The sequence below is a fragment of the Borostomias antarcticus genome (genome assembly GCF_949987555.1).
Source record: "Borostomias antarcticus genome assembly, chromosome: 4".
In the NCBI taxonomy this organism is placed as follows: domain Eukaryota; kingdom Metazoa; phylum Chordata; class Actinopteri; order Stomiiformes; family Stomiidae; genus Borostomias; species Borostomias antarcticus.
The window spans coordinates 22,987,367-23,009,455 of record NC_140237.1 but is presented as its reverse complement, the minus strand read 5'-3'; the positions used below and the strand labels follow the sequence as shown (position 1 = coordinate 23,009,455).

General features: G+C 43.5%; 1 protein-coding gene across 1 annotated transcript in view; it reads right to left on the bottom strand.

Annotated features, from left to right (window-relative positions):
- tcf12 (transcription factor 12) overlaps positions 1-17,890 on the bottom strand; it is a gene marked incomplete at its 3' end in the record, with an annotated part of 81,188 nt that extends 63,298 nt beyond the window's left edge. The window contains exons 1-4 of the mRNA XM_084436786.1: positions 17,844-17,890; positions 17,016-17,104; positions 16,718-16,790; positions 1,128-1,201 (exon numbers count right to left, since the gene is read on the bottom strand). Coding sequence (XP_084292912.1) covers positions 1,128-1,201; positions 16,718-16,790; positions 17,016-17,087 — 219 coding nt within the window. The 5' untranslated portion in view covers positions 17,088-17,104; positions 17,844-17,890. The remainder of the gene's footprint in view (positions 1-1,127; positions 1,202-16,717; positions 16,791-17,015; positions 17,105-17,843) is intronic.
- Between the last annotated feature and the right edge of the window lie 4,199 nt (positions 17,891-22,089).

Here is a 22,089-nt window from a genome sequence, read left to right as displayed (position 1 = left end):
TGCATCCATGCATGTACAGTATACAAATGCAAAGCCGACATGAATGAGGGTATGCATGTGTGTCATCAGCGTGTGTGCGTGTGCCGAGAACAGCTGTCCGCTTACTGATGCCTGTCCCTTGCAATGTCAGAGCCACTGATTTAGATGCACCTAGAGCAAATATATCTCCAGCTTCTCCATCTTATAATTCAAATGAGGGTGGGGATGGAGCCATAGCCTGTAGATGTTCGTTCGGGAAGGACACTGGAAAATAAACAAGGTAACGCGGGCCGAGCACATCTGACATTTAACTGATCTCTGATGGAAAGAAAGTGACAGGAGATTGACATTAAATGAAATTCATACAGGGCACCAAGAACAACCGATGTGTGAGACTGAGACAAACAAACAAACAAACCAACAGGAACACTGGGAGATGTCCACACTCTGGAAGGCAGAGGAGAAATGCTGTCTGATTAGTTTGATCGAATCTTTCCTATTGACCTTATTATTTCTATTTTTTATTTTTATTTTTGTATTTTATATTTGAATGACATAATTTCAACACTGAAAATATCAAGCAATATTTTCCAGAGAGAGTATATTCCATTATACTGGGAAACCGTGAAATAAATGGTATGGATGTCAGACTGAGCGCTAATTTCTACTGAAATAATAATCGTAGATAAATAAAGAACATTTCATTGAAGTCCACTACTTTAAATATAATTTAGGCCTCACCCCTAATATTGGAACAAATCTAAATGTAGCGTAATATTCTCCAACTCAATTTCCATGAAGTTGTCATTCTAAAGCACACAACATTAATCAGCTTCCCTTGACAAATGCTTAATATTTCAGCTTAGCTAAAATAATCCAAATGCAATGACAAAATATTTAAACCCCATCACTTAAGAGTTACAATTAGGTCATGCTGGAAAAGAAAATTATGCCAATTATAGGTCAAGCAACATGACTGGTGCTTGGCACAGGAGGTAAAGCCTCCCTCCCTCCCTCTATCCCTCCCTCCCTCCCTCCCTCCCTCCACAGAGTACAGTGAATGTAACACATTGATGTAATGAGTGTTAAATGATGTGCTGTGGAGCAGAAAGGGCAGGCGACGGGGCGAGGGAGTGAGCCGTTCTTACTTTGGAGGACTGGTAGGAGGGGCTGGACGGGCCACCTGGGACCCAGGACGCCTGGTTCGGCCTCTCATCCATACCTGTCAGGAGAGGAGAGGCACAACTCTGTCAGACGCACACAGAGGGAACCCTGATGCAAACACACACAGCGCAACACAAACACACAGTGTGCAGACACATAGTCAATAGCCTATTTTATTTTCTCTACATACACACACACACACACACACACACACACACACACACACACACACACACACACACACACACACAACTGATGTGAGCGCTAAAATGCACAGCATCAGTAGGAAGCGTATATATTGATCATACATTATGCATTGGTTATTGATTTATTACATATTTCTGAATGATCTGCATCTTTTGTCAGAGGAGGTGGCTCTGCGGTTAATCAAAAGGGCAGATCTTACCCAATGATCTTTCACACGACTAATGTCTCATAGCAACGCCCTATCATCTCTCCGGGGATCTGGTTTAACAAGAGGACGAGAGTGCGACTCATGTCTCTCACTGGGCGTGCGGCCTGCCATTCTGCTGGCAGAGGCAGAAGCTACAGAGAGCAGGGAGGCTGATCTATCATCCATCTATACAAAAGCTGGGCTTTACGAGCACAGAGCCCCAATTTTCACTGCGTCATTTATTTTGGTTTACATAAATCACAGACAAAAAAAATTGTGCACCCCTTAGCATGTGTGCGTGCTCAAATGTACTGGAGAGCAACTAGAGCTCGTGATTTGGCATTGATGTATCGCCCGGCCCCATCGTAACAGCTGAGCACTGAAACTTGATGAAACTCATTTTAAAAAAGCGTCCATGTTCCCAAAGACAGAATAAGAAATAGATAAACAAATAAAATCAATATCGTTCACAAAATTGCATGAATTCCACATCTGGTATGTGATGAACAAATATAATATGTGACCTTCGAAATTACATTTATGGGGCCTGTTCGGTAAAAAAAAAGATGTGATTGTGAGATTGTTCACACTGCTCGAGCCAATATTGTTTTATAGGTAACAGCATTCCATGCCCTGGCTCCAGCATACAGGACATAATTGAGGGGAGAGCAGCGCCATCAACATTTTGCAAGTTATTGATTGTCCCTTCTGTAATTTCATCCTGCTTCAGAAAACTGCAATACCATTCATTTGATTCCACTTTCAACTCAAAGAGATGAGATTTCAGGGGACTGTATACACAAAGAATCTAACATAGCTAGTAAACAAAACCTTTTAACCATAACACAGACCCTCACAGGACCTGTAATCCACTTTTTTGTGTTCTTTTTTTCCCCCCTTCTGAATCTCCAAACGTTCCTGACAAACAAATATGGACGTTTGGTCGCCTGAACCGTGCCACTTGACTGCATGGCTGGACACACTGTAAACAGCAGCTATCTGCATTTGCATGTGTAGAACAAACGCAGCCTTTAGCGAGGGCAGAAGTGGACTTTTCCACAGTTAAAAAGAGCGAAGCCTACATCACACAATCAGAATGTGTGGGCTACACTCTGATCCCCTGCCAAAGACAACGGAGCGGTCGGCCAGCCTGTGTGGCAAGCGGCACTGAGGAGGGAACACCAGTCAGTTCCAGGCAGTTCAAGGTAGCCATCATTCATCGCCACACAACACTCTAGTTCACTCATCGGGTGTATGCCTGCAGTATCTATTTCAAACAATAAAACATCTTAACGCCAAAACGCAAAGAGGAAGATCAGACAGGGTGACATGCTGCAGACAAGCCGAGGCCCTAGGGCTGTAGCTATGGTCTGGCTCTTGGGGGCACAAGCTGTCACCAGCTTCCCCGGTCTCACTGTACGTGCACTGACTGACTGCCAGCTCCTGCCCTGTGGTTCCAGGGTGCTCTCTCTCCTCACAGGACTGGAGGTAAAGGGTTACACCAGCCACTGACACAAAGAAAAAGACAGGCAGCATCACAGTTAACGTGGAAAACGCTGGAGGATTCACAAAATAGATACTCTGACAGTTAACATGAGGAAGTAGATGTTTTTAACAAGTCTGATTAGGCATAATGAAATTCTCCTAACACAATAAGATCTGAACAAAGCAACATGCTTATTTATTTTAAACAGATTAAAAGGTGAATGCTGTGCAAAAGGACATGTGTTCTATTTAACAGTACAGGAAATGACTTAATCTACAGTACAGGCCCACCTCTGAGGGGTAGTTGAGGGTTGAGCGTGTATCCTCAATATGGAATCCGTCACTAATTCCTCCGGAATAAATATCACAATAAACATCTGTAAATATCGATTTTCAGCCAGCAGTAAACAAAGGAGGTTGAGTGTTGAAAGCTAACGAGTGGAGGCAGCCCTGTGAGAGCTGAGAGGAAGGAGCTTCCTCTGTGTGCTTTCTACTGCTATGAGTCAGCTGCTCAATTTAACCATCCACCCAATCACTGTAGACCAATGTCATGAGACACTGCAGCCTAAAGTCACACACCAACAGTTAGGCGCATAAAAGACTAGGGCTGTGCAAGAAAATCGATACAGCTGAGTATCGCAATATTTTTTGCCAGAATACTGTATTGATTTTCTAGCCCCTCGTATCGATACATCGATATATATATATATATATATCATTATTTTATTAAGCAAAATGAAAATATAAAGAGCATGACAGGGAACAGATATAGATATACAAAATGAATGATAGAATTCAATCATCAATACATTATTCATGTTTTAAATGGATTTAAAATGCCTTTGAATTTTCTCCGCCCTCAGGATCACCTCCAGGGAGCGGGGAATGGAGTTGTATTTTCAGCTCTACTTTTTACATATTCAATAAATTATGTAGACTTGTAAAGTATAGCAATATGTATTGCAACATATCGTGATACCACCGTTTTGTGGTACGTATCGTGAGATCCTTGGCAACACCCATCCCTATAAAAGGCCAAGGCGTACCGGCCTTGCCTGCTACATTTATAACATACGTTCTACCTGCATGTCATATCATTCAGGCTGATTCACCTGATGTTCATCACGCTCATACCACGAGTGGTTGAGGTTTCATGTGGAGCAGGTTTATGGAACGCTGCTGTGCTGTGAGCAGAAGTGTTTCAGAGGTATGGACCGCAGAGCTGTCAGTCCCATCTGTGACCGCTCTGCTCTGTAACAAACTCCCATTACAGCGCCACTCCTCCAACACGCTGGTCACTGGACATAGTGTTAACACTGTACTGCCTTGACAGCCCCATCATTGGCCCTGAGTGTGTGTGTGTGTGTGTGTGTGTGTGTGTGTGTTCGCACATGCGTGTGTGGTAAAACCCGTCTTCTAATTATTTCAGAAACCAGGTTCTCAATTATGGAAATGAACAGGAAATAGAGGCTTTAAGACTATATAAATGTTTCAGGCTGAGAAGAGTGGACTGGTCTCTCCTTGGTTCTCACCAGGCACAGAGGCCTATGCCAAAGAATGTTCATTTATGCCGTGTCTGCCCAGAAAGAGGATTTAAATATGGATTTGAGTTGGCAGAGGTATTGCTCTGTGTGCAAATCGTTGTCTTTCCTGTGTTTAAATCTGGCAGTCATTTGATATCCTTCCTTAACTTCCCTGGCTCTGCACTTAACTAAAACACTGCTTATTTCATTGATTAAAATAATTCAAATAGGTTAAACTACAATTTTCTGAACACGTATGAACAATATATCAGCTAGATAATCACAGAAACAGATGTGATACTTCAGAACACTGCTTCGCGCACAACCTGGTCTTTCTTTGCTTGTCGTCACTTAAGTCGCTATGATCTGATGCAGCCTAGGAATGAAGATGATGATGAAGATGTTGGACTTGTCCACTCTATGGGAGAATACATTGGACAAGTTCAGATATATTAGTCTCACTCAATAAATAACAAACTAGGAGGGTTATCTGAATTCAAACAGTCATTTTCAAAGAATGCATTTCGATCCGAGGGGTGCACTGCCAACAGGATACAGGGACTAGACACATCATACTGATCAATAATTGAACTTGATGCATACCAACACCTCTGCACTATTTAAAGAAGTATGTGCCAGCTATATGTATGGTTCACAGGGGCTGGGTGCATGGGCTTAGGGACACCATAAAAGAACACACTTTTTCCCAACATCCCTAGCAGTGCATGTTTCTCTATTTTAACAAGCGTGAGACAGTCTAAATGCTAAGAACACAGAGAACCAGAGCTGTCTGGGAAAATTCCTACATTCCTTATTACTGCATAAAGCGGTTGCCTACATGGTGAGCCTTCCACATTTCTTAAAAAACATACTGGTCAATCATATCAATTCCGACACAAGTTTATTCACACAATGAAATGATAAAATGCATACAGATAAAAACAACAGTCTACCTTAGTGCTTCCAGATAAGTAAAAGGACAGCTAATGTAAAAACGACAGCTTAGGTACACAGAATTGTATCATTGGATAATATTATAGTGTTATGTACTGTATGTGAGCTCACTAGCAACAACCATCCCTATGAGCAACTGCTGAGCTGTTTTGAGTTCTCTACAGCAGTGTGCCCATCTGACAGAGCAGAGGAGTTCAGCATGGAGAAAGTGCTACTCAGATCACTGCCAACTCAGTCAGGAACAAACACATCATATCCTCAAATGCCTCAAATCAAACATGTGAACACAACCTTGAATGGAGGGCAAACATTTCTCTTGGCAAAGTCTGCTCTCCTCTGGACTTTAATTGTTGAGCAGGTGTCCACCTCCCCTCAGACATACAGTCAAAAGGGCACTGCACCGATTGTTCAACCTGGCGCATTTTCACGTTTTCACGCCCCTGTTTTCTGGCAAACCCCAACTGAAAAAAGAAATGCATTTTGTTACTTCACACACGACTGTGACGGGCCACCGCTGAATACAACAAGCAGACCAGGCGTGACATCACAAAGCCGCGTCTAAGTCGTTCAGCAAAAAAAATCATAATTGGGGGGGGGGGGGGGGGGGGAGCGGGGGCGTGCCGAATTGCTAGGAAACCAAACATTCAGAGCAAACGGGCATCGCATGTGGAATCAGTCGGCTGGAATCAATATGGACCTACAGGGAAGCAACCTCATGAATTATGGCAAACAGTTCTGTCTGGTGAGGCATTACTGACTCCTCAGAGACCCAACACATCCTCCTCCAGATACAGGCAAATATCTGAGAGTAAAATATCATCATCATCATCATTATCATCATCATCACAGCCTAAACAAACCTACACGCTTCACTTATGGACCACGCTTGTGTTGGAACAACAAGAAATAAAAGCCGTAAACACATTTGTATCATCTCAAATAGTAATGACAACATTGTCGAAAGCTACGAGGGTCAGTTGTGAGAATTTTTTACATTTTTATTAGTAGTGAAAATCAAGGTGGAACATGCGGTGACAGTAACTACTATACCCAGTAGGGTTGATCAGGCTATTCAGAGACAAACCGACTTAGAGATGATCAGTTTAGTGCTTAATAAAGAGATGGTACTGCCACCACCATGGCCCTGGAGAGCTATAGTAATACAGCCATTCACTTAATCCAGTCAATGGGGGAAGGAGCTGGCTGAGGGAACATCTCATACACCTGTGGTGAGGAGAGGCTTGTCAAAGCTACCGCACTGTCTTCATTAGATAGATTTTATTCCTCACTCTCTCCTTCTCTTTCTCTCCCCCCCCCTCTCTCTCTCTCTCTCTCAGATCCAGTCATCCACAAAGTGCTGTCACAGAGAGAGGCCTGGAGAGAGGCAAATGACAAGGCCGCTCCCCCTTTGGGATACCCTCCAATTCGGAGCAAACAGTCGCCAGCAGGACGGCAGATTAATAAGACACGCTGCGTAGATGGATAGATAGACATTTGAATGTGTCACGGCGGTTTTAACGCAACACATCAAACACGAGCGCCCGCAACCAGGCCGGCGCCGGTGCACAGCTTGGGCTTATTTGACTGTATGCAAAGGAGGGAGCTATTTTAGGTTGTTCACTTCCAATGCAACAGCTACTCTCTCATGTCAGCCGGAGGAGCGGTTGGCTGGGAGGAACAACCCCTGACTGGGGACGGGTGTGCAGGGAGAAGGCCTGGCTGTTAGCAGCTCACACGGTGGAGGACTAAAATACACCGTTCTGTCGGTACGCTTCCTGCGAGGCACAAGACTAAAACTGCTACGGACAGTTGCAATGGACGTCGCCTCCACAAATCTGATGTATCGTTAAGCGAGATGTCGGTGTGATCAACGTTATCATGTCATGAGGTCTGAGTGTGTAAACATGACTGGCAAGGTGGAGGAATAAACCGTGCAGCAACATTTACCCATCATCCCCTGCGGCTGAGCACGACTCCCACAGACTTCTGCCATCATTTAAAGGTACCGATGGATGGAAAACCCAAAGCCTGTGAGAGCAGGTTCACGTCTGTATTCCTATCTCTCTTTCTCGGGCACCCTTTAGAAGGGGCCTTGAAGGGTCCCGGCGGTGTGACTCGAGTGTATTTGTCTGGGGTATGCCCAGTTGAGACGCATTAATCCAAACTCTCATTCCCTGCAATTTCCACACTTCCTTCCCGTGCAGCGTTCCCCTGCCATATGCTCGCAGTCGCTTACAGAGGAGAGGTGTGCCTTGCTCCAACCTTGAGCTTCATCAGAGGAACTGGAGCACACTGGCTAAAGAGCTGAGGAATTTATCTCCCCCAACATAAACAGCCAGGGAGCAGCAGTTTGCCAGAATAAATTATTTTCTTATTCGTGATAATTCATGTTGGTGATGTTTGCATCTCCAAAACATTTTTTTCCCAATACCAGATCCGGTAATATTTAATTAAAATGTCAAAGGCCTTTAACATTTTGATAAATAGTTTATCAGAACGCAGAGGCTGTATAAATGAGCCAAGTGGTAGCGCTGAACTGCTACAGTAGCCTTGCACTGCCGTGATATTTCAAGAGCAGCTACAGCTACAAACAGTCTTTACTCATAATTGCAGGCTCAATGTTGGGAGCGCACAGGTGGACGGTGCTCCAGTCACACTGATAAGTGCATGGAACAATTCATATCTGTTAAAGCAATACATAGCGTTTTCTCCGGTTTTCTCAGAACTGCGCCCCCACAGGCTCTGCGAGTAAGTGCACTGTCGAACTGTCGTAATGTTATCAGATTGTCTTTTTCTTTTTCTGGCTTCCTCCGTGATGTTTCGCTTCGGTTTTCTCACCTCCGCCTTGATATCATTGAGCTAAAAACGCATGATATCCATAGACGCCGGAATAGTTAGCTACTACTGTGTTGTTTAAGCACAATGTTGCGCATGCGCACTTCAACTGAATGCTGCGTCCCGGGGGCGCGAGTTTTAAAAGGTAATAAATGTCAATGTATTATCTTTCTGAGTAGACTGTTTGGACGATTCAGCTTACTTTTGGTAAATCTAATTAGGAAATTAGCACCAGACATGTTTGTAAAGGTCCAAATATCGCGATGTATTGCTTTAATGCATTCATTAAGCCTTGGTTTGTTGGAGAAGAAACAAACGCATGAAGCACAAATGGATTAGCTTTTCAAACCCACAGATTCCTGCAATCAGCACAGTGTTTATTACATCAAGAGGATTTAGTTGTATTGAGCTGCTCATTAGTAGGTTTAATCAGAGCTGTGTCTCATGACTAACAGCACTATCAAATCCCTCATCAGAACGCTGAGTGCTATCAGACACATGCACGTACGTACGCACGTACGTAGACGCACGCACACGAGCACGCGCACACACAAAGGGTACAGCCTCCAATCAAGAAAGCACATGAAAACACTATGAAGAATCAAGCGTTTCCCTCGCTGATCCAGAGTGCCCTCTCATCCCTCTGCTTGTGGCCATAATTAGCTGAAGTGGCACGGCCACGGGGGCCCGACGGGTCCCACTCTTGCGCCTGTGACTGCAGCGCTGAATATAACACAGCCAGGGGCCCACTGGGCCGGGGACGTCACCACGTCACCAGAGCCCAGCATTCCTTCATCCTCCCCTAGCTCTCTGACTGCACGGCATGGCTGTCAGCAGGCGGACCCCTCCAGAGGACAGCAGCAGGCTCTCTTCACTCGCCAGGCCTTCTGTGATCGCTGCCTTCACAGAGAACACTTAGTGGGGAAGAGAGAGGAGACTCTGATGGCCTTGATGAGAGTAGAGGAGAAATTGTCCTTCTCTAGTATCAAATGCTTGATACTAATTATGTAATGAAGTGACTGGCAGCCAATCAGAGCTCATGACCGGTGGCCCTCTGCTGTCCCCTCTGTTTCCCAGTGAGGGAGGGGCCATAGGCAGGGCCAGGGGCGGGGCCAGAATCTAAGCAAAACACGCTTTTTTCTTTCTCCATCCCCCCTTTCTGACCACAGGCTATTGGAACAAATGATCTAAAAACCTTTATCCATTATTCACAATAATCGGTCAATGTTGCAATGCTGTATGGTGAGAATAATCCATATTCAGTTCAACATGTATTGGTTTAAGGATTATAATAATTCAGAGATCATTGCTAGATAGATGGGCTAACTAATTCTTAGCTAAGAGAATTTTGTTGCAATTGAATTAAAAATCTAATTTTCAAGTGCAGTTTTTTTTTTTATGTCTAATATATGACAACATTGCTATTCAGTGTGCTGCACAGCCTCCCTCCCTCTGGGATGTAACGAAGCCAAACAACCAAATCCCTCCCTTCATTATAATAATTACCATGGTAACAAACAAAAATGAGGCTGCATGAATTCAAAGTTGGGGGCTTTACAGAAGATTTAGCTAGAGTCCATCATCTTCCTTTTATTACTCTAAATTCCTTTAAAAGGCTAATTAAACGCAGGGACAAATCAGTGCTATGTACAGTATTAACCTCCTTGTCTTTTAAAAGAGAAAAGATTGAAGTTCAATTTGATTGGTATTTTGCACAGCACAGGAAAAAACATTTCAGGCCTCAAACCTAAAAATAGCATGCCACGTTAAGCAAATGCAGTTCCAACCAAATCTATACATAGGGGAGGCTGGCAGGGCTACTGCTGGGGATTAGGCCCTCACAACAATGACTTCTGCTCATCAGCATTTTCTATATCTGAAATGGAAATCCTGATAACATGGTATCAAGCCTCAGGTCATGCTTAGCCCAACACTCAGTTACCTTGGCAAACTAACCACAACACCTGCAAGGTGCATGTATGTGTTTGAGAGAGAGAGAAAAGAGAGAGAGAGAGGGAGAGGGGAGAGGGAGAGAGAGGGACAGATAGAGAGAGAGACAGAGAGAGAGAGAGAGAGAGAGAGAGAGAGAGAGCATGCGTGCACAGAAATAACCCATTGAGCAACTATCAACCTTGTGATCTTTCAGAGCCCAAGAACAAAACATGACGCTTTTTGATAAGGTTTTGGGCAACGGGGTACCCAGCCAGAATCTTGCCACATCTTAGCACCTGCATTGAGTGACCAGACAGACACTTTCCTTAACATCCCCTCCATCTCTACAAACATATATTGTAGGACTGAGCCAAGTTGGCAGAGAGAGAGAGAGTTTCAGTAAAAACAGTGAACACAGTGATGAGAAGAGTGACAACAGACGGCATGTAATCTCTTCAGTCTGGATGGCACCACGTGTTTCAGGCCACGTCTCCTGGCACTCCGTGTATCAATACAGGTGCAGGACCAGGGCTACTCCTGGAAAATCGAGCACATCTGTCTTTACAAAAACAGCTATGCTTTTTATGTGCACACAACTTATCACGTTTCCCTTTCAATAACGGCCACCTCTTAATAAGAGAGCACAGTATCCGGTAGCCATTACTGTCCTACCCTCCCTCCATCCATCCTCCTGAGGTTCTGAGTGCGTAATGTTTAAATGGGTAAAGGGCCTGTCCCCTAACCGGCAGCCCAGCTCCCCAGAGAGCTCGCCCAGCACCCCCCCCCTCGTCCTCGTCCTCTACTGCCAGAGGTCTGTCCGGGGCTCCCACAGGGGACTGAGACATCAAAAAGCCAGGTCATTACTCATTCCTTCCCACCAGTCTCTTCTCTGTTACTCCCGATCGAAGCCCTGCGCACTCCCAGGCTCATCGCTGACAACATACGGCAGGCCTGGCTGCACGCGATGACCACGGGCGCTCGGATCATTAGACGAGGATGACCCCCTCCCACCAACACCCACCTCTTAGAAAAACGTCCTCTGTGGGGAACGGCCAGTAATTAGCGGCCAAGGCTGAGGTAGCTAACGCATGCGAGCTAGTCCCCTGGGTGAGACTGGTGAATGTGTTTTCAGGAGAGGAGTGCTCCTTGAATTGGGGGTTGGATCGCACCTTACACCTACATGTTCCATAACACTGTGAACATGCCCAAGAGAGTTTACGGGACAGAATTCACATCAGTGAGCTGTTTTTGGAGGCAAATATAATTCGCGAATACTGTAAATATTCTAAAAATAACAGCAGGTGTTCAAGCACCATGCAACTCACACCCTCAGTCGAAAACTTTATATAAACGTGTAGAAACTTGACTTCTGGTGTCTCTGGACTCCACCAGCCAAGTTGCACAGATGGGCAGGTTTAAAGACATCAAACAGTCTGTAGTCACTAGGTTGTGTATTGAGCACTGCAGTTACAGTAACTGCACATCAGAATGCAGACAAATAAATGTCTCTCTTGAATCCGGACTTCTACAAATCTTGACTTCTAAAAATGATCAGAATTCACATCAAAGGATCCAGGAGTCAGATGTACAAAGACTTTTTTTCCCCAATAAAATATAATGACATCCTATATGAAATGTGATAGTAATCTAGCTCATACTCAGAATATGATTTTTAAGCTCTAACCTCTTGGCGGACCTGCCCCAAAAAAAAGATGCAAAAGCTGTACAAACTCACCTGCCTTCAAAGGACTTTCATCACTATGGCAACAGCACGATTCTCTGCAACCAAGTCAGGAGGTGACCTGTGATACATAAATGAGAGATGTCCAAACTCTCCCAGAATCCTCCCTCCAGTGGAGGCCCTGTCTGCCAGGTTACCCATCTGAAGGCATCACAGACGCAGTGTGGCCAACGGTTCACAGAGCAGACTGCAGGTTATCTAAAAATAAACAGACGCCTCAGGAAGAAAAGGATTCCTTCAGCAATACAGTCAGAGGCTTAAAACATGAAATGAGCTGCATCGAGCTAAGGCCTGCAGTAAATAATGTCTGATCGAATTTGAAAACGGTACGAAAATGTATTTCTGTTGAAATATAATTTTCATTTGCAACTGCAATCAAACAAAGTTCTGAGACTGGTCTTTTTGTGCAGTTTGTGACAAACAAATTACAGGTGCGCATCTGAAACTCACAAAATCCCCACAGCAGACACCGAAGGTCTGAGGCCTACAGACCAGAATAGACACGCTCTAAAACCAATGAGAACCGAAATCCACAAAATGGAGAAATGGAATGAGAAAAAAAAAAGTGACTCACCGAAGCACTCATTCATTGGGCTCAGTTGAGAGCTTCTTCTGTAGTTACAGATACAGTATTGAATCTGTTTGAACTAATCCATACCAAAACATGCTTAAATGGAGATCCGACTTAGCAGTTACTTTAAACAAAAAGACTGGAAAATATCTTTAAGCCTTTGAAAATGCTTTGAAGATAAGCTGAGTTTTGTCACCTTTAATATCTTCACTCATTGTGCCACAGCTTATTATTAATTAATATGATATAGTACCTCTTCTCTAATCCATGGGGAATAAAAGCCAAAGAGAGCGCTCTAAAGAGAGAGAGTTTGCTAGGATGTAAGGAAACTGCCATTTTAGCCTATCTACAGTACTTAAAGGACAATTCTAATGTCTAGTCTGAAATCATCTCCTTGTACAGATGTTTATCCTCCAAAATTGCGCACTTCGCACCACCACTCGCAACCTCAAGAGGCATCAGAACACTGCTAAATTTCACCCAGTTGTTCATGCGTCAACTCACAAGTGGTGGGCAAGAAGACACGGGCAGTACTGTACGTACAGTAGGTCAGTGGTTAGGACGTCTTGACTACAAACCAAATGGCTCTTGGTTCGAGGCTGGCCCGAGGACACCAGTTCATGTCGTGTATTGCTTGTTCACTATTGTTTGTATAAATGTAACCGAATGAAACAGAGTCCTCATGAGTCCCAGGTACAGTAGGCAGCGAGTTGTTGGTTAAACCCACTGCCCCAGTATAAATACCATCCACCCACAAAGATGAAGAGCTAACTGGCGTAGGTGGTTAAAGCGGTGTTTGTGTCAAGGGAGACCTGTGCTTCGTATCCCACTCTGAGCATGCCGATACATGGGTACATGAAGGCGGGTTAGAAATTATGCAAATTAATTATTTTCCTAACTTCAGTAAATGTGCTAAAATGTGTTAAAGTCTAATCAAAAGCCTAAATAAACCTACTTCAATTTAAAATGGTGTTAAATCGCTTGTTCCTCGAGTCCAAGTGTAAATTTCGGAGGGGTAGAGGGGTGCGCATTTTGACTGCACTGTAGTTGAAAATCGAGCGAATATGTTGATAAACCCTACTGCCCTAGAAAGCCTTGCCGCAATAACATTAGCTAAGTCCACTACGCTACACTGACCACCCATAGAACCAACGGTAACTTAGGTGAAGTTAATTAGCACTCGCCTTCGCTTTGACAATGAAACATTTCTTGTCCTTCACTTCACAAATTATAGCATTATTGACCCACCCTGATCAAAAGTACAGATAACTTTCTTTACTTTTGTATGCTTTGATATAAGCAGCAGTGTAAGGGGATGGATTCTCCACAAGGTATATGCAGACATCGCCAAAGAAAGTTGAGCTCCAGCAGGGACGATGGTGTTTTTAACTAATTAAATAACACAGCAGGTGCTGTATATGGGTCACGATTGCCTAAGACTTGCAGGTTGTTCGTATCTTTGTTTTTCCTCTTTTGACCGGCTTGTGCTGTGGCTCTATAGAGCTTCCAATGTTAGCCGCCATGTTTTGTTTACCAGGCCTCCAGAGCAGTCACATGACTGAAAACTGCAAAATGCGACCAATTGTGTAACTCACTCACTCACTCACTCAACTCACTCACTCACTGGCTCCAGCCCAAAATATTGTGGAAGATTTTTCCATAATACAACTCATTTTACGCAATATACAATCCTGTACAATCTATAAGGAGAGAGGATACTCTATTTCTAAGACATTCTATTTGTTCCACTCATACATAATCTAATGGTCCTGACATGGGCCTATCCTTGTAGATCTAACACATATTGTACTGTACATCAAGTAGCCCTTGGGCCCATTCTTAAACAGAAGACCCAATTAAATATAATTAAGGCAAAATGTGTGAACAGAAACATTTGACCCCATCTGCCCCTCTTTGCATATCCTTTTTAAAATCTTGGCTCACTGCTATAACCAGTCTAATGTAAGTGGGACAGAGAGGGCAAACCATGAAGTGAAACTATTCCTAATATAGCTCTCCAAATATAAAAGTGCCAGGGTGGGATCTCTCTGAGGCAAGTTAGCGTACCTGTGAAACAGAGACAGAGAGCTTTATGTGCAAAAGGAAGCTAAAGTTTCTGTTCTAGTTAAATGTATGTCAAGGAATACAAATGACTGTTGGAGAGTTGGTGAATAAATTGTGGTTTGGAAAAGATAAAGTTGACACTCAGCATAATCCTGGAGGAAAAAAGTAAGCTAACAAAAAGACCCCATAAAAATGGCTTTAGGTTACCGAGGCAGGAAAGGACCTACTACATACCTAATTCCAGTTCTTGTTACTTTTCTAATTCACTTAATAGATCTGACATGCATCACATGAAAGTGATCTTTGGTGTGAAAACACGGTCTCCCGGCCATCTCCATTTCTATTCAATTCCACACAAAAAGCACCATGCTGATGATGGTCTATTTTAGAAGTCACAGAGTGCACGCTCAACGCATCAGGCTTAAAAGTGGTAATCGTAAATACTGGTCTCATGATGTCCATGAATGCCATGCTACATTAAATTATAGAACATATAATTATAGCCCCCCCCCCCACCCCCCCAACCCACCAACTTGTTGATTTCTTGAAATTCGTTTTTTGTAACAGTTTTTGAATGAAGATAAGACTCTTCATCTTGGTTTGATTCATCTTTGGGAGGAGGGAGAGAGCCTGATAAAGACCTCCTGATACATGGGTCCTGGTGGCAGGTACATCTAAGGTGGTGCTTTTCGGAGAGCTGTTTAAGCCCTTAACTAACCAATCCAAGAATTTAAAGGTATCACTACTCTGCATGTGGACAGCCAAACAGTTCAACACAAAGGGGTAGGAAATTCACTCCTGCCATACCAGAACATTCTACTAGGTGGACTCTAGGGAAATGAGTTCTTTGCCAGCCTAGTATTTCAGTAACAACCCTAAATGCAACATAAATAGCCATTAATATGATGAACAGTATAAGCTACAGTGAATGATCACAACTGAAGAATTTTCCATTGTCAGAAATTTGGCTGTTTATAGCCTCATCATAAACATACAGTAAATGGTATTCTGCATAGCTTGTACAGATATAGCACAATAATAAAGTACTAAGTATAGCACTAAATTGACCTGGATTTCAGGAAATGTACTTAAATGGGGAAACACAACCTCATGCCTGTCCTTTTTGAGCCGCCAAGTAGCCTACTCTGAAACAACCGAATACTTCGACTGTTCCTTTACAAAAGCTCTGTTCCACTAAATGTTTGTCCTTCATGTCAGAGATAACTAACAACAAGCAAGGCTTTGTTCCTCTACAGAAAACATGTATTGAGCAGACATAATGCTTGATTGTTGTCTTTCTCTCAAGGCACATCAGACAATAGATGTGCTTTGGATTAATGTCCAACATTTACAATTAAGCAATGATCAACATAAAAGCAGGGAATGAAATGCTGATCAAAACAAACCCACCAATAAAACACACACCAGCCTAAACAGACCCGCTTTCCATGAAAAATGCTCACAGCAAGAGGGATACTAGTACATCAAATCACACCCTCTAGTCAATGAGACTGTGAGATCTGTGGAAGCTGCACGAATGGCCAGGCCCCCAGGGACTTAGAGCTTACATGAAATCATGGCCCACTGCTCCGAGTGTGTGACCAACAGAGTATCAAACCCAAGTTACCCCAGCCCAAATGTCTATCATTAGACCAAGAAGGCATCACTGGGTCCACGAAATAGGCATTCTATTTTTGTTGAATAGCAAGGGTGTTGGGGATAAACGTAAGTTACAAATGTTAAATTATCTAGCTAGCCATTGTGTTGATAAACATTCTTCCCAACATCTCTTCCAAACCATTCCACCATCTTTTCAAAAGTAGCCTAACTCCATGACCATTCCAGGTGTACCGGCATCAGATGGGCTCTGTTCATACAGGCTACACCTACAGTAGGTGCAAAATTAATCGCATATAGTGTAAAAAACACAACTGCTTTCTTCAGCCAGAAATCCTAACTGAATTCTGTGAAACGTCAGGGTGTCATCTAATGACTTTAAATCAAACAGTTATGAACCACAGGACAGGAGAGGGAAGCAAAGGGACATAATGTAGGTTTCTGGGATGAAATCTTACCTGACGCACTGAATTGGCTGCTTGCGAGGGTAGTTGGCCTGTTTTTCCCACTGTTTACAGGTGGAGAAAACATCTACAGGAAGAAGAAATACATTTTTAAGCATTGACCCATTTACAAAAACAAATTGAAAAGTCTCATATTGGAAAGAAAGAAAAAATGACATTGGCTTCCTATGTTTCAAACGAGCAATATTAATATCCCCCCACCTGGAGAAGCATCTAATGCACATATAAGCTATATTCACTGACGAAGAGATCAAATATAGGCTAGAGGTAAAAATATATACAACAATCCTACCGCACTAAAATCCAGCAAGTCACTCAATTCCTTGTCTGTCCCGATAGCGGCAACCCGCTGCTGAGGATTCATCCTTGCAATCTTTGTACCTGAAAAGGAACAAGCACTTTGCAGAGGTCCAACTTCGGAGACAACTAATATCTATAGAACAGCACTGCTCTATAGATAGACAAATACACGTTCAATTAGGCTACAGTCTGCTGGACCAAGTCAGAACGTGACACATGTCATTGGAAACCTAGCCTACATTATCAAAGCAAACGAGCAACAAGCGATAGATGCACGTAGCTAATGGAATTAGTCTGATATTCTGTCTTCCCCATCCCCTTTAGAAAATTAAATATTGTACATTAGCCTATAAACTCTGAACTGAGGCTGCCTATCCCACGCTGCTTTGGTGTGGAGATGCCAGCCATTCAGTGGCAGAGATTGAGAAAGCCTGGCACATCTTATCAGACCTACAACATCGATTTCAGCTGAATAGTGTATCCTAGACGATACAATGTTTCAATCTGAGGCGATAGAATCGTTAACAAATTAACTTATTCATCTTGCAAACCAAACCACGGAGCAGCCTACGCTACAATGTGCGTTGACTGATGGAGCCATATAAATCCACGTGTGTAAAGAAAGTCTTATATAGATGCAAAAACAATTGGTAAACTCTGCTACTGTGCCATATTTAATACAGATACGATGGAAGGACTTCCAAGTATTAGAGGTAAAATGCTAATCATTTACTCCACAATCGCTCCGGTCTTTATACATAGGCTACAACTTATTTTACATAGTCCGAAACCTTTTGGCAAACTCATAAATATATATTACCTTTTCCCGTTTTAAAATTCCAACTAGGGCGATCGGGTGTGGCAGTAGAAGCCTCTATTTCTTGTAGTGCGTCTCAAAGTCTGTGAAATAGTGGTTTGCGCTATGTTAGTTCGCAAATATCCCCTATATCACTTGCGAGTTTCCCTTAGGCAGACATTTTTGCTTCGCAAAAGCCTCAGCACCAAGATGACATTCGTGGATGTATCCTTCCGCTGGAAAACAAAATAATGACACGCTGTCCCTTGAAGACCCCATGCAGGGTTGCACATTTGGCATGATGTAGAGTCAAATCCAACTAAACTTTAAATGTCTGAGATTTCAAAGAAACCTCATTACGAAATAGGCTTTCATTTAATTTATTTCATTTTCAATTAAAAAAGAAAAAAAAAATCTGATTGGGATCTGCATGCATTAAGAATAAAGTGGATAGTTATATAATGTATGCCTAACATACTATGGCCTAGTACAGAGTACTATAATATAATACATTAGAATACAATACAACATGAATGTACCCATACTGTTTTAATTTATATGCACACTATATTGTAAAAATCTGCAGCCAAAAAGATTTCAGTTGGAACTCAGATTGCAGGCTACCACTTGCATGTTTAACATTGACCTGGGTGGAGAGAACGGGACAGACCCACATTGCAGTAACAGTACTATTTGTAAAATGTGTGCCTGCTTAAATTGAATTTGTCAATGGGTTGACGGTGCTAGAATCATTATTACCAGCTTGACAATAATAAAGGCGAGAATGCTCCGTGTTGTCTACTAACGCAGTCATAGTCAGTAGGCTACACAAGTCAAACTAACAGTCTCTGTTCTTTGAAGGGTTGAAGGGACTTGCATGTCGGAACTACTTTTTCCTCCGCTGAGGCTTGAAGGAAAGAATGAAAGGAAAGTGGTGTGGAACAAACCAAGTCTAAATGTGTTGGAGAAATCGCTATAATTAAATATAAACATGGATCATTAGTGATAGTTTTTGATAGTTTCTGTTAAGTTATAGGCCTATACTGTCCAAAGTTAATTCTGTCAAAACCAAAACACTAGTTTGAACAATACAGTTGAAGCAAAAGTCTGAGGTGTAGTATAACATTTCACATTTTTTAACAATAGGGCACACCGGCTTCATGTGAATTCAAGTATGTGTGTGTGTGTGTGTGTGTGTGTGTGTGTGCGTGTGTGCGGGCGCGTGGAGGAGGGCTGATGATGATGATGATGATGATGAGCATAGGACATCCATAAATGCCAAATCGCATCACTGCAAATGTAAGGATAACTGCACGGTTACATTAGTATTGGCCAACATCACTTGACAGTTATAATCAAGCCATTTTCAAACATTTTCCATTGACATTAATTTGTTTTACATTACTTTGAGATGACATTGAAAAAAAAACATGTATTGTATTCAGATTATAGGCTACATGGAACACCACAACCGTTACATTGAATACTACAGTATATTGTTATTTAACCTGTAGTTGTAGACTTAGGGAACAGATGATGCAGTAATACATAGGGCCTGCATAGATGTACTTTATGAAATCCAGACTGCCACCTGTTGGACAAACTGCCCAGGCCATGATGTCTTTCTCTCTTGCCTACCCACAGGATAAAGACTGATATTTGGGGATTTATTTTGTCAAAGGTAGGCTATAACTGTCCAGATTTTTTGTTGTTGCTGTTGAAAGTGAAAACATCTGTAGTTTTACAGGTTTTTCAGCGTCAGTGGTCAAAACAGCAAAACTTTTTGACAATCAAAAACTCAGGTTGATCTCAGGTTGACTTTGAATTTCATTCTTTGAGGATATTGTTGTCTTGTCTTATAGAACCCATATACAGTAGTTCCATTTCTAAAGGAAGATTATTTTCAGATAGGAAATGCTAGATAAAAATTTTAATTGGTATATGTAGGCTACATGGCATTGGAATGTGTGAATTGTAAGTCATGGCATGCAAATGGAGTAGTCTAGCCTAGATGATCATCTGTTACTTTTCTTTTTGCCACGGTGCATAGCCAGCAGCCACCGTGGTCTGTGGCCGCCAGATTCAGTGCTGTCATGGAAGTTACTTCTGAGCCTGTCCAAAAAATGAATGGAGGTGAATGGGTGGCCATGTTTGGTGGCTCTGTGGTGCCCCCCTTGGGTCACAGCTGGCAGGGGGGGGGGGGGGTGTTCAGTGTACTCTGGGTTCTCCCCCCATACACCCAAGTCCAAACCCTGTGTCTCTAGCACCCCCACACGGGTTGCTGGCTACGCTCAAAGTTTTATTTATTTATTTGTGGATCCACCCTGTGATTTGGATCTGCAATAATTTTTTATGGGTTCTTCCATGGCCCATGCAACAAACCTCCACTGAGTTTCATGAAAATGAATCTAGTATCCCTGCTAACAAGCAAACCAACCAATGCACACACGCCTGTTACAGTTTGGTGGTGGTGGGTGATAGGACCCAAACGCAGGATGGCAGGCAAAAACAGGTTCAAAAAGATTTATTATAAATAAAAAAAGGCAGCCAACAAACAGGAACACATGAGCAAATGCAATAACAAAGACAATGGATCAACAGAGAACAAAGGAAACGAGGGCTTTTGGGAGGACACAAAAGAAGACGTGTCATGAAGAAATGATAACGAACACAAGACGATACACACAAGAAAGCTAAATAATACAAGGTTACAAGGTGACAGTGCATGGTGAAGCAATACAAGGTGATAGAGTGAGGAGGGCTATAGCAGGCAGACACGACCTCGAGGGGCCGTGCCATACACTCGTTGACTGTAGCCTTCTCCTCTTCCTCCGGGCCAGGAGCAGGGGGTGAGCAGGGCGGAGAAGAGTCTCGTAGCAGGAGTCCAGGCCAGGAGCAGGGGGTCAAGCAAGGCAGAAACAACCAGGACCCTAACACACGCCACCGAAAACATTACTGCCCTGTCGCTGGGTGGAGGTAATTAAGCACCCTATACCTGATGCCTATAGGAAAACATGTCTCAGCATTTTCAAGACATACAAGCAGCAGCACGTGAATGAAATATGACTGTTCAAAGGTATGTAGCTCGGGAGGTAGAGCAGCCAGCTGGGGATCAGAAAGCCCCCGGTTCGATCCCAGCTCCCGGCAGTGTGCCAAAGAGCAAGACATGGAAATTGCTCATCCAAATTGCTCACAAGCAGCACAGTGGCAGCACTGAAGCACAGAAGGTCCTGGGCCTTTCTTTGTTATGTAAAGCACTGTGGGAAACATTGATTTGTATGAATGGTGCTATAGAAATAAAATCACATTGACTGTGTGGAGTTTGCATGCTCTCCCCATGTTCGCTAGGGTTCCTACCACTGCTTTGCCGATGACACCAAGCTGGTCCTGTCATTTCCCTCTTCTGACACTCAAGTGGAGGCATGCATACTGTAGCTGGGTGCTTGGCTGACATCTCGGAGTGGATGGCGACACGCCACCACAGGTTCAACCTGGACAAGATTGAGCTGCTGTTCCTCCCAGGGAAGGGCTGCCCGCACCGCAACCTGGCCATCACCATTGACGAATACAGTGGTGACCCCAACTCGGACTGTGAGGAATCTGGGTGTGACCCTGGATGACCAACTGTCATTCTCCGCACATATCACATCCATTACACACTCTTGCAGGTTCCTTCTCTATAACATCAGGAGGATTTGCCATTTCCTCACTGACAAAAAGGCGCTGGTGCTCATTCAGGCTCATCTCCCGCCTGAATTACTGCAACTTCCTCCTTGCTGGGGCCCCGGCGTCACCCCTGGAACTCGCCTGGTGTTCAACCACCCCCTTCTCCGTTCTCTACAATGGTGCCCTTTAGCAGCTCGCATCTATTTTAAAACTCTGGTAATAGCCTACAGGGCAATGAAAGGAACAACTCCCTCCGACCTCCAGGCCATGGTCAAGCCCTACACCCCCTCCCGACCACTACACTCTGCTACCTCGGGGCGAGTGGTTGCCCCATTACTCCGAGGCCCCTGCAGTCGATCGACGCAGTTTTTTTCTGTTCTGACCCCCCAGTGGTGGACTGAACTGCCCACTGACGTCAGGACAGTAAGTCGCTGCCCATCTTCCGCCGCAGGCTCAAAACTAACCTCTTCAAGAAGTACAACCAGGATCCTCTCTCTTAAGCACCTATTTTTATTTTGCTACTCTTGCACTTTGGCTTTGGCACTAGTCTAGATTATGCTCTCGGTCACTTAGGAGATGCACTTGTAAGTTCTGGCGAGTAGTA